Source organism: Citrus clementina, unplaced genomic scaffold (genome assembly GCF_000493195.1).
Source record: "Citrus clementina cultivar Clemenules unplaced genomic scaffold, Citrus_clementina_v1.0 scaffold_4, whole genome shotgun sequence".
NCBI lineage: Eukaryota > Viridiplantae > Streptophyta > Magnoliopsida > Sapindales > Rutaceae > Citrus > Citrus x clementina.
The window spans coordinates 1,096,081-1,108,081 of record NW_006262274.1 but is presented as its reverse complement, the minus strand read 5'-3'; the positions used below and the strand labels follow the sequence as shown (position 1 = coordinate 1,108,081).

At 35.2% G+C, this 12,001-nt stretch overlaps 2 protein-coding genes across 4 annotated transcripts; one reads left to right on the top strand and one right to left on the bottom strand.

Moving 5' to 3' along the window:
• The first annotated feature begins 4,072 nt into the window (after window positions 1-4,072).
• Window positions 4,073-8,629, top strand: LOC18044071 (mucin-17). Of its 3 annotated transcripts, XM_024185770.1 has the most exons (6): window positions 4,073-4,723; window positions 4,818-4,932; window positions 5,593-5,707; window positions 6,350-6,741; window positions 6,802-7,501; window positions 7,853-8,629. In XM_024185770.1, exons 1-6 carry the CDS (start codon window positions 4,531-4,533, stop codon window positions 8,105-8,107), a joined length of 1,770 nt encoding a protein of 589 aa, XP_024041538.1. In that variant the 5' UTR covers window positions 4,073-4,530; the 3' UTR covers window positions 8,108-8,629. The 3 variants fall into 3 exon arrangements, with proteins under 3 accessions (XP_024041538.1, XP_006435712.1, XP_006435713.1); XM_006435649.2 differs by having other exon boundaries at window positions 5,593-5,680; window positions 6,350-7,501; XM_006435650.2 differs by having other exon boundaries at window positions 6,350-7,501.
• A 360-nt stretch (window positions 8,630-8,989) lies between these two features.
• LOC18043420 (clathrin light chain 2) lies at window positions 8,990-10,949 on the bottom strand. The gene is made up of 3 exons (XM_006435648.2): window positions 10,607-10,949; window positions 10,231-10,384; window positions 8,990-9,602 (listed from the first exon to the last, which is right to left on the bottom strand). The coding sequence occupies exons 1-3, from the start codon at window positions 10,864-10,866 to the stop codon at window positions 9,240-9,242; spliced, it is 777 nt and encodes a 258-aa protein (XP_006435711.1). The 5' UTR covers window positions 10,867-10,949; the 3' UTR covers window positions 8,990-9,239.
• Between the last annotated feature and the right edge of the window lie 1,052 nt (window positions 10,950-12,001).

Here is a 12,001-nt window from a genome sequence, read left to right as displayed (position 1 = left end):
TATCAAACTGTTAAGACTAAGCTAAAATAGATACTTATACAAAATGTAACTAAAAATTGGATAAAATTCATCATTTACTCCCTAAGTTAATGCTAGTTTAAGCATAGAAATTTAATGATAACTCTCATTTTATAGAGTTATCAGTGTACCAAACGAACTCTTAACTCTTTGAGTGATGATGGTTGAGAGAGATGTAGAGAAAATAAAGATAATTATGTTATAGTTTTTGCAATGGTTGACTAGCTATCGCCAAAAAGTTTAGACTTTCACAATAAAAATTAAGTAATCACCCGGAATTTAAAAGAGTACTTAAAAACTACTAAATTTACTATTCAATTATTTTTTATCAAAATAAATTATAAATTATCATTACAACAATATCCACAAGCCCAACTATCTAAAAAAAGTGATAATTCTCAAAAAACATAAAGCTCAAAAACTTTTGAAAAATTCTTTAAAAAATAATAAATAAAATTTAAAACAACATGAATTATATAAGTAAATATTAAAATTTTTTAAGCTTTTATGATAATGTAATAAACAGTAGGAATTGCAATGTTAATAATCAATTGAACATATATTAGCCGTTCAACAATTTAGCCATTGGATTTTTTGGTTGAATTAGAGAAGACCAAAGTTTGGGGTACCTTGCAACTGTTATAAGGCAGTAAGACCCACTTGGTATCGACTGTTTTTAGTTGGATAATGTTATTATGTTAGGGTACGTTTAACATACTGTATTGTATTATTTTAATGCAAGTGTATTGTGTTATGATGTATTGCATTAGCATTAGATTATAATAATTTTGTACAACGTTTGATGTAATATTTTATTGTATTAATTTTTAATTATATTGTGTTTGGCGCTGCACTGTATTAATATTTTTTATTAATTTAAATGATATATATTTAGAAAACAATAGTTATTAACATTTTGTTTATTTATTAAAAAATATATTTTTTATTTGTTTAGTTTTTTAATTTCCCCCCTCTCCTTTTTTTTATTTTTCTTTTCTTTGGACAATGCTTTTGCATGTATCATTATTTGCTTTCTCTTTCTCCTCCTTACGTCTTCTCCATATCTCTTTCTTCTTCGTTCATTTTTTTTTTATCATTCTTCGTCTTCATTTCATTTTCTTTTTTCCTCCTCTCTTTCTTCTCCTTTCTTTGTCTTCTTCAATTTGTTTTTCTTTTTTCTTTTCCTCTTTTTCTCCTTTTTTCTTCTTCTTCTATGGGCTTTATCTTCTCCACAGTGAAGGCGTCTTCATGGAGCAGTGACTATGGTGTCGCGCGGCACTGTAAAGGCGTTGGTGATGCCGTTGAGTGATGATTGTTAGGTCGATTTGGTGGTGTTGGATTGGGTGATGTGAATTTCATCGTGAATATACTGCAAAATTTTCTCTATTTTATTTTTTCGATTTACTCTAATACGATGTGGCATAAACATCACCCCCTCTCGGGTTTGGTTTATGTGGATTTGACTGCATTAGTTTTCCAAGTTAATACAATACTGCGCCAGTCGAATTTAACACCAAACATGAGTTAGTATTAAGTTAATGTGAAACAATGTTTTAATCCTATGTTGTGCGGGTTGCCAAACACACCCTTAGTACATTTGAATTGTTTGATGAATTAATGGTTAGAGTGACCATCATCATATTATATCACAGATAGAAACTTAGTGTTGAATTGAGTTTTGTACTTTATAATATTGTAATTGGTAGTTATTAGATATAAAATAATATATAGTTTAATCTTAATCATTCCTTACCATAAATGCACGCATGAAAAAAAATTATAAAATGTTAAACATAACTCTTTTTCATTATTAACTAGTGCATCTATTGAAGCTAAATTTAAAATCATTGCTAAGTACTAAATCTAAATTATACACAATGTATTTACTTTATGAGGCCTAAAGTGAGAGTGCACAAATGGTGTTATGTTTGTCGTCGTGCTCTATTTCTTAAGACTTCCCTAATTTATTTTTGCATATTATTTCACATTAAATCATCATAATTTATTGCATGTCAAGTGATTTTTTTTCCTTAAAAATATCTACCGGCAATTCAATCCCTTTTGTACTCATAAGTTAAACTGAATCCCATATAATTAAAATTGAATCCTAAACCTTTTATTTGTAACATAAAAGATTTTACAAACTAATTTGACACTCACAGTATAAATCAAGTGATTGCTTTTTTCATTATTTACTTTTATGGAGTGTAATTTCATGAATTATTCTACTATAATATTTCACATGTGAACTTCATATCTATAATATTAAATTGGTTCGAGTTTTCTTTTTCAAGAATGTCTCCAACTTATTATTATTAATATACGCTTCTAGATTCATTTTACTATTCTGCTTAAACCAAAAAACAAAAAAAAAAAAAAAGTTACAAGCATGGGAGATGTTCTAGTACGCGACTTCGTGAGTGGTGGATTCTCATTAGAAGTTGTGGGCTCCACAACAGATTTCTTTCAAATGAAAACTCGCCGCGCTTGAAATTACGTACTATATACTCTTCTTAGAGCATCTCCAAAAGACTCTTTAAATAAAATTTTACTTCTTATTTGAAGAGTCATATTAATATTAAACACTCCAAAAGACACGTTAATTTAGATTCTTCAAATAAGATTTGTTTCTCACTCTTTAATATTGCCGAGTGAGTTTTTCTCTCTTCTATTAATATTTTATTATTATTTATTAAAAAAATAAGACTGTAATAATTATTATTTATGTTTCTTTTAAAAAATATAATAACAATTCAATTGATAGTGAGAAAGATTTGATTAAAATAATATTAATTTATTCTTATTTGGTGAATCTTTTGGAGGGGATTATATTTTTCTATACACTTATTTGCCACATCAGTAAGTAAATTAAAATTTGAAGAGTAAAATTTAAAGACCCTTTTGGAGATGCTCTTACAATCATACGCTCATCATAAAACGAATGCGCTTTTTAAAAATTAATTTTCTTAATTAATAATGGTTATGCTCACAAAGTTATAATACAAATTTGAATCTCAATCGAAGTATTGTAATTATTACTTGTTATGTATCAAATGATTGATTATCTTATTATTAGACTCCCACGAAATAATTTGTAAGAGAAATTGCATACCACATCAGTTAATATATAAACTTAGTATTCTAATTTTACAAATATAGCACTACTTAAATTAAACTTTAGATAATAGTATATCAAGCCTTCGGGGTGGGGGGAAATTGATAAACAAACTCATTGTCCTTGATAACTCATCACCAATTCACCAGTAGGAGCTTTTCTTAAATAAAAAATAAAAAATAAAGAATTAAAAAAAAATGTTGTTTTGCTTAAGTGTAGTGAGTAGGTAACCATAAAGTACTAGAAATTATGCATGGCAAGTCTTATTACAAATGATCTACAATGTAATCATATTTTTTTTCTAAATTAATTCTTAAAAGAATCCATTATATATATATATATATATATATATATATATATGGTAAGCAGGGACAGATCTATTAAGGGACAAGTATGGGCCATAATTTTTTTTAAAAAAAATTAATACTCAATATTTTATATTATATTAATAATTACTTATTTACATTAAAAATTTTATTTAATTTTTTGAAAATGTTTTTCCTCCCAACCAAGGTTGGTTGGCTTGTTCCGCCCTGATTGTAAGTGTCTATAAATTTAATTGATAAATTTTCTTGAATTCGCTACTTCCATGCGCAGCGTAATCCAAACAAATTTGTAATGTAATTATGAATACTATTTTGATAGTAATATAAATAATATTTATATATTTCCCTTCCACAAAATTCTTTAGCATAAAAAGATACTTGATCTGTCTGAATATTTAGATTTGAAGTTCAGTTATAACAATATGTGTTACTCATCTTGTAATTAATAAAATTAATGTTATGCCATGCATTATTTCTTTCCACAGGAGTGACATTCGGATAAGAGTAGTTGTACATAAATAAAACAAAATGCTTCAGGCCTTTACGGCATCAATTGGAACAAAGAAACTGCCCAAAAAAAAAAAAAAAAAAAAATTTCCAAAATTCAAAATAAAAACACAATGAATTAAAAAAGGAGGGCATTATCGTGATTATCCACCAAACTAAAAGCAAAAATCTGAAAACGTAGGCTTCAAGTGAGAGAAAACACAGAGAGCAACACCTACAGTTGTCCCGTCACTGAAGAAACCCCCGAATGTAATCAAAACCCCTAGTTTCACCCCTCAAACCTCTCGTTATTTACACTCATTGCCACTCACCTGTCACTTCTCCCTCTTCTCTGATCGATACTCTCTCTCTCTCTCTCTTTTTTCCAGCAATTTATCCATAACTTAGTTTAGCTGAGCTTGGTTCGGCGATGCTAAAACGACATGTCATTTAGTCGTTTTTGGTTGCTCGTTTGTTCAGTTATTTAGATCTAGTTAAAATTTGCGCGGAGGCTGAAGAATTCAAAGCCGGTTCCGTTGCTGGACAAGTGAATGAGAAGCTTTTGAGAGCAAATTTGATCTGACAATGAATCGAAGCCTTAGGTCACAGGAAATGCAAATGCAGGCTGCGGCATTGAAGCAGAGGCAGCAGCTGCGAGCGTCGATGATGAAGGAGAAAGATGAGGAGCTCTCTTTGTTTCTCGAGATGCGAAAGCGAGAGAAGGAGCAAGGGAATTTGCTTCTTAACAACTCGGAGGAGGAGTTCGACGCGCCATTAGGTATTATTATTATTTTATTTCCTTTTATTTGGCAATAATTTTGAGTTTTTGTCGTTTTGATTTTGTGAAATGTTCAATTTTTGTTGAATGAAAGGGTCGAGGCCAGGGACTTCCCCGATATTTAACATTTCGTCCTCGAATGCGGCAACCAGAAAGATTGGTGCTGATGATTTTCTTAATTCTGATAATGATAAAAATGACTATGACTGGTAATTTTTAGAACTTTTTTACAGGCTTCCTTTAATTTTATAATATTTAATTATTTATTATGTTAGAGTTATTGACAATCTTAGCTTAAGGAGAGTAGTATGTGATGATATTATATTAGTGTTTATAAATCCTACTTGTGATATAAGAAGTGTAGGACTTGATGTGGATTTGAATGGTATTGTTTGGACAGACTAAAGAAGAGGGAATACATGTTTAGAAAGAATATTGTGAGAAAGTATTTGTCTTCAGCATTTTTTCTCACTAGTTTTTTCACATTTGAAGAGTTTGGAGGCAGAAGTTGTAAGGGACAAACACACCTATAGTATATTCCTTGGTTGTATGATGTTCCAGCCATACCCATGTATGTTTGCAAAAACTGGGCAAGCATATTACCATATAAAGTTTTATTTATTTATTTTTTAACACACACCCCCCAACTCCTCCTCGCCCGGAGCACAAAAACAAATTAAAATGTACCCCAAAGGTTAGTGTCAGAGTATTGATGCTTAGACCTCTTGCATTGAAGCAAGAAGCCTGAACAATTAGGATATTATTTTGCTTATTTTCATCAATATTGTTGTTTCAATTACACATCAGGTTATTTTCTTATATATTTAATTAGGTGAGATGATACCAATTACACATCTCTTTGTTTTCAGGCTTCTAACTCCTCCTGGTACTCCTCTCTTCCCTTCTTTAGAGATGGAATCACAAAAGAGTGTTATGAGTCAAATTGGTACTCCGAAGGTTCGCACTACTGCCCCGGAATCTAGAGTAAGAGGACAAAGCTTAAAATTTTTTGTTGAATGGTGCTTCTTCTTTGAAGCATTTGGGTTATTTTTTTATGTGACATGATGATATTTTGACAGAATAATTATCATTTGTTATGTTGAAAGTGGAAATGTAACCATTAATACCCTGGTTTCCCAGGAAGACTTGATCCTCATATGGGCCATTTCATTGTTAGGTGGAAGAACTTCCAGTCATCAAGTTTCGATGGAAAATGAATTTCTTGTAGGAATCATCAAAATACCATATTGTGAAATTTCCGTAGAAGTATATTTCTGAGGGAGGAGGTATACTGGGATTACATGTCTGAAATAGTGGAGACCTTGGAAACTAAATTAAACTGTTCTCTTTCTCATTTTCTTGTTTATGTGACAGACTTCTCATTACATTGCTTGCATTCGATTATGCATTTTAACAAACTCCTGTTTTGATAATTGTTCAAGACTATACATTTAAAAGTTCCTGTAGAATGGAATGGAGATGCTTCTTCCATGCTCACATATATCTTAATCCTTGTCCACCAGGGTTGTTTATCTTGGTATTTTGATGCCCTGAATTTTGGAGTTGTCTTAAGGCTTGAATTCGTAAACTCATGTTGCCTCGTTGTCTATGTTTTTGTTCATATAGCTAGCAGACCCTCAGCCAGAGCCACCTGTACGGAGCAACTTAGCGTCTAGACAACCAGCTTCTTCACCTGGGTTAAATATTTCAAGCACTGGGGTCCGTAGGCCTTCGTCATCTGGGGGTCCTGGATCAAGACCTTCAACACCAACTGGACGCTCCACATTGACTGCATCATCAAAACCTTCAAGATCTCCAACACCTACTTCTCGGCCTACCTTGTCTTCAACCAAGCCTGCACTTTCCTCTACTAGACCCGCAGTTTCTACTACAAAGCCCACACTTTCCACTTCGAAGGCCACACTTTCTGCTACTAAGTCCTCGATTTCTGCCTCGAAGCCCACGGTCTCTGCATCTAAGCCCATGGTCTCTGCATCTAAGCCGACAGTTCCTGCAAGATCTTCCACACCTTCTAGGTCTACAGCAAGATCTTCCTCACCTTCTAGGTCTACGGCAAGATCTTCCACACCTTCTAGGTCTACAGCAAGATCTTCAACACCAACTTCAAGACCCTCCTCTATCCCTCCATCAAAGTCCACATCAAGGGCATCCACACCAACTCGTCGACCATCCACACCATCAAGTGCACCCAGTGTATCTGCTCCTCCAGTTAAGTCGTCTCCTTCAGCTACCAAGCCTGCTCTCACAACATCAAAAAATCCAGTGTCATCCCATGGCACCTCTCCAACAGTGAAATCCAGACCATGGAATCCCTCAAAGATGCCAGGTTTTTCACTTGACGCTCCACCAAATCTAAGGACTTCAGTTCCTGAAAGGCCACTTTCAGCCACAAGGGGCAGGCCTGGAGCACCCAGTCCTCGATCTTCTTCTGTTGAGCCTGTATCTAATGGAAGACCTAGACGGCAATCATGCTCACCTTCTAGGGCACGAGCCTCCAATGGAATTATGCATCTTAGTGGGAGCTCTGTTCCTGCATTCAGTCGTGGATATTCCAAAGTCAATGACAATGTGAGCCCTGTTGTGATTGGGACAAAAATGGTTGAGAGGGTGATCAATATGCGGAAACTGGCACCTCCCAAGCAAGATGACAAACATTCTCCTCACAGTAACCTGACTGGGAAGACTTCATCCCCAGATAGCTTGGGCTTCGGAAGAACACTGTCAAAGAAGTCATTGGATATGGCTATTAGGCATATGGTAACTCTATGTTTCCATTTTATGGTCATTATCTTTTCCATTTCAGACTAACGTTCCTCATATTTTAATATGAGACTCCCTCATGAGTAGTGTGTTTAGTCTTTAAAATCCTTGTATCATCTTCCAATGACATGGTTACCTTCTCATTTCCTCCATATGTTCATATTAATTACTGCCTAGCTTTTGTTGATGTCAGGGAGAATGTTGCTTTTTTTCTCGTACGTTGTTCAAATATCTATTAGTTACTTTTTCAGTTGAACACCTTAAGATTCGGTTCGAAGCAAAATTTAGAGAAGATTTTTTAAAACAAATTAAGCAATGTACTTATGATTTTCCTGATCTCAATTTCAGGATATAAGGCGAAGCATTCCTGGTAATTTGAGGCCATTGATGACAAATATTCCAGCATCCTCTATGTACAGTGTGAGATCAGGGCCACGAAGCAGAACAGTTAGTGTTTCAGATTCCCCTCTTGCCACAAGCAGTAATGCTAGTTCCGAACTGAGTGTCAACAATAATGGCCTTTGTATGGATGGGTGTGATATTGAAGATGACATAGGCAGTGAGAGAGGAGGTCGTTCTCCTGCCAGTGTTCGTGGCAGGTAACGATCAGTGTCAAAAATCCTGAAAGAACTGCTTCACTAATCCATCTTACGATATTAATTCAAATCTACCAGCTTGACAATTAAGAGACTGATTCCAGAACTTACGGGGGAGGTTGCGATTCCATGATTAATGTAAAGTTTTTTTATTACATTGGTTGGAGGTTAAGTTTATGCAATTCATGGTCTCTGTATTCTAAACAACCTTTCTTCATCGTTTTCTACACGGAGAGGTATTGTGAACTACATTGGAAGAATTGGATCATCCTTATTACTAAAAGCCAGTGTGCTTTAGTGCCTTCCCCTCCTTTCTTCATCGTTTTGTACACGGAGAGGTATTGTAAACTACATTGGAAGAATTGGATCATCCTTATTACTGAAAGCCAGTGTGCTTTAGCGCCTTCCCCTCCTAGCCAGTGTTCTTTACTGAAATCCAGCTTAACTGACTGGATTTCTAGGTTTCATTGTTAGAATTGCATAAGATTGAATTTCAAATATAATGTCGTAGTTATATTTTTGTTTTAAATTTTCTGACCCTACAAACTAAAATTCCAAATTCTAGGCAAACAGCTGCTGCTCCATCATCAGTGTTGACCAATCATAACTCATTCCACTTAGCATGAAAGTGACTAGAGAGAATGATGAAGCACCAAGAAGAAGCCAACAGAGCAGGGCAAGCCCGTACAACAGGTCTTGCACTCTTATAATGCTAACCATATGCATAAACATCCGTCATCCGATAAAGGAACTGTCCAAAGCAATTCAAACTTCCCAATCATTAACGCCCTGTAACAGAATGGTCTCATTATGTTCATTGTGTTCATCCAAATGGAAATAAACAAAATCCCTCACCCTAAGGAAGGTTGAAGATCTGTCGAGATCATGACATTTTTGCGGATTTACTGTGTTAACATCAAATCATCAAAAACCCTTTAGGAGTTGTGAATTGAAATGAGATTTTACAGATAATAAGTTGAGAAATACACATTGTTTGAAATGAACAAGTTTTACATATAAACACAACCAAATATGACCTACAACCTAGTGCCACAAGAAACCAACAAGGTTCAAATGAGCTCAAATACAAATAGTAATAAAATATAATTATATATCTCTAGATCGCGAAAACAGGACTATCAAGCAGCAACCACAACCTCAGTGGGTGTTGCAGCGGCTGCAGGCTGAGATGGACCAGCTTTAGCAGCAGCATCAGAGGTTTTGGTGTCCGTGGCTGGGGCCGAGGCTGGAGGTGGCGAAGGCTTCAAGTGGGCAGGTGTATTGTGTTTCAATTTTATGATTATCTGCCGCATTCTCGAGAGGTTTGTTGGTTTCCCAGGTTTTGGACCTTGGATCACAACAATGGAAGGCTTCTTCTCCTGATCCCTCTTTGCTTTCTTCTTCTCTATAGCTGGCACTTCGTTGGGAATGAGCTCTGCAATTGCCTTCCAGTAGTTCTTATAAGCCTCATCATGAAACTTCTGTTGACTGGCCACAAATAACTGTCATATAAGAAGATGCAAGTGAGAAATATAGAAATTGCATAATATCTGATGCTGACAGCAACAATGGTGTGTGAAGAATGCAACTAAGTGGAAACTATCAGTGAGGCTTTCCTCCCTTAAACCACCCCACAACAACCCCACCCCCCCCAAAACAAAAAAAATAAAATTTTGTGGTTGCCAGTTGGCTCAATTGAGTAAAAGCTGTTGGGATATGAGAGTACTGGCGTTTGAACCTTGCTCACATAGGTGGGGAGGGAGGGGGATTGGTTTCTATGGTGCCAATGCTTTAAAAATAAAAAATCAACTTTGTTAGACCTATAAGGAACAATTACATAGTCCCGAAAAAGTTTTCTTATTTGATCCGCACAAATTAACCAAGTTACACATTACGGACAAAATAACTTGAACAAACACTTTCTCCACATATAATATCACACCTAGACAACTAAATGTAGTACTGTACAATAGAGAAATTTGAGAATATTTGCACAAGCATGAGATACATGAAGAGATCAAAACAAACGTAGATGATAACAAACATAACATGCATACAACCACAATGACTTTTATTAAGAAAAGAAAAGCAAGCAACAAAAACCAGTAAAATCTTAAAATCACCACTCGCCTTTTCCCTTTCCCTGTTGCTAGCTTTGTTATTTTCGCGAGTAACAATGCTCTTTCTGTAGAATTCGAGTTTGTATTCTTCAGCTTCTTCAATTATTTGATTCAACATCTCTTTTTCCTTCTTCTCCTTCTCCTCCAATCGAATCGCGTTCTCTCTGAATGACCAACATATACACTATTACAAAAAATTTCTTTCAAAATTCAATTGTTATTCCTTTTTGGTACTTCAAAAAAAAATCAGTTAATCGTACAATACCCACTTGTAATTTTGAATTATTACCATTTTGGTACTTCAAAAGAAGCTCAAACTTTGATCGTTAATTGCGAGATTAAATTCAAGAATTCAAAAACAAAATAATTAATATATCGAATCGAACCTTCTCCATTCTCTAAGAGCGAAGCCTTCCTCGGGAACCATATCTGAAGGAGGCGGCAAAATTGGACCGTCGGATCCACCGTCGGCGTACTCACCGTAGACCGATGTCTGAGATGCGAACGCGTCATCTCCACTCTGAAAAGATGAATTATTGTTGTCGTCGCTTAAGTCGACGGCGGAGTTCAACTGCTCAGCAGTGTCGTCAAAGGAGTGAGTATATTCGGCGACAGGAACCGAGTCAACTGAGTCGAATGTTGACATTTTGATTTTCTTTCTCGCTAAGGACACGTAAAAGTCTCGCTCCGGTCGCCAGTGATTTTTATTTGAAATGAATAACAAACAAATGTTGGGATGCTGGTTGGATTTGCTTATGGTGTTGTTGAGTCTTCATGGGCCGGATAAATGGCCATATTGCAAGAGCTAGTATTAATTGGGCTGGACTCAAGGCCCAATAACAACATTCAGACCCTTGATTTTGCTAGAAACTTAGAAAATTGATCATACTCAAATGACTTGCCCTGGTTGCATTTGAACAGCACGTGGTGTGGCTTGTCTCGCTCCCGAAATTTGAGCTTGGAAAAGTTGTTTCTGGTAGCAACAAGCTGAGCTGCTAACTCTTCCACGTTCATTCGTTCTCTTGGCAGTTCTGAAGAGCAAGTGACTCCAATTCCCAGTATGGAAACCAAGCACTCTGGAGCATTGGCCTTGCCAGTCTCCGCTTCGTCTCTTACTACAAGAAGCACTGGATCTACAATATGAGCCAGTCTTTGAGGAATGGCTTCCTTTACAAAATCAAGGTTGAGGTTGCCTGTAACCATCTCATCTGTGCGCCTCTTCCCTGAAAACATTTCCAACAAGAGTATGCCAAAACTGTACACAATCTCCAAGTGTTGAAACCTCGCTTCACATACCATACTCCGAAATTTAAAAAAAAAAAAGAAAAAGAAAAAATTGTTAGTTCATCTGGTAAAATCTCTTAAGCCGGTATAAGAGTTTGGAGTTCAAATCTAAGGGTGCGTTTGGGATTGAGGTGCTGTAGCTTTTAAGCTACAGCTGCTGTGAAAAAAAAAGTTGTAATTATGAAACAAAAATTAATAATATATAGTAAATATAAATTTTAAATAATAATTTTGATAAAATTATTAAAGATATAATAAATTTTATATTATACAAGTGAAAAATCATATCAACATATCTTAAAAACTATAGCAGTTAGTGTTTACCAAACACTTTAGTGCTGTAGCTATTAAGCTACAGCTGACCAACCTCAATCCCAATCGTACCCTAAGTCTAGCCAGGATATATTTACTTGGAGCAGCATAACCAACAGTTCCTTGACTCTGATGTAGCTTGATTGATTGGTTAACAATTTATTGGAGGCTTCGGGGAGGAATTT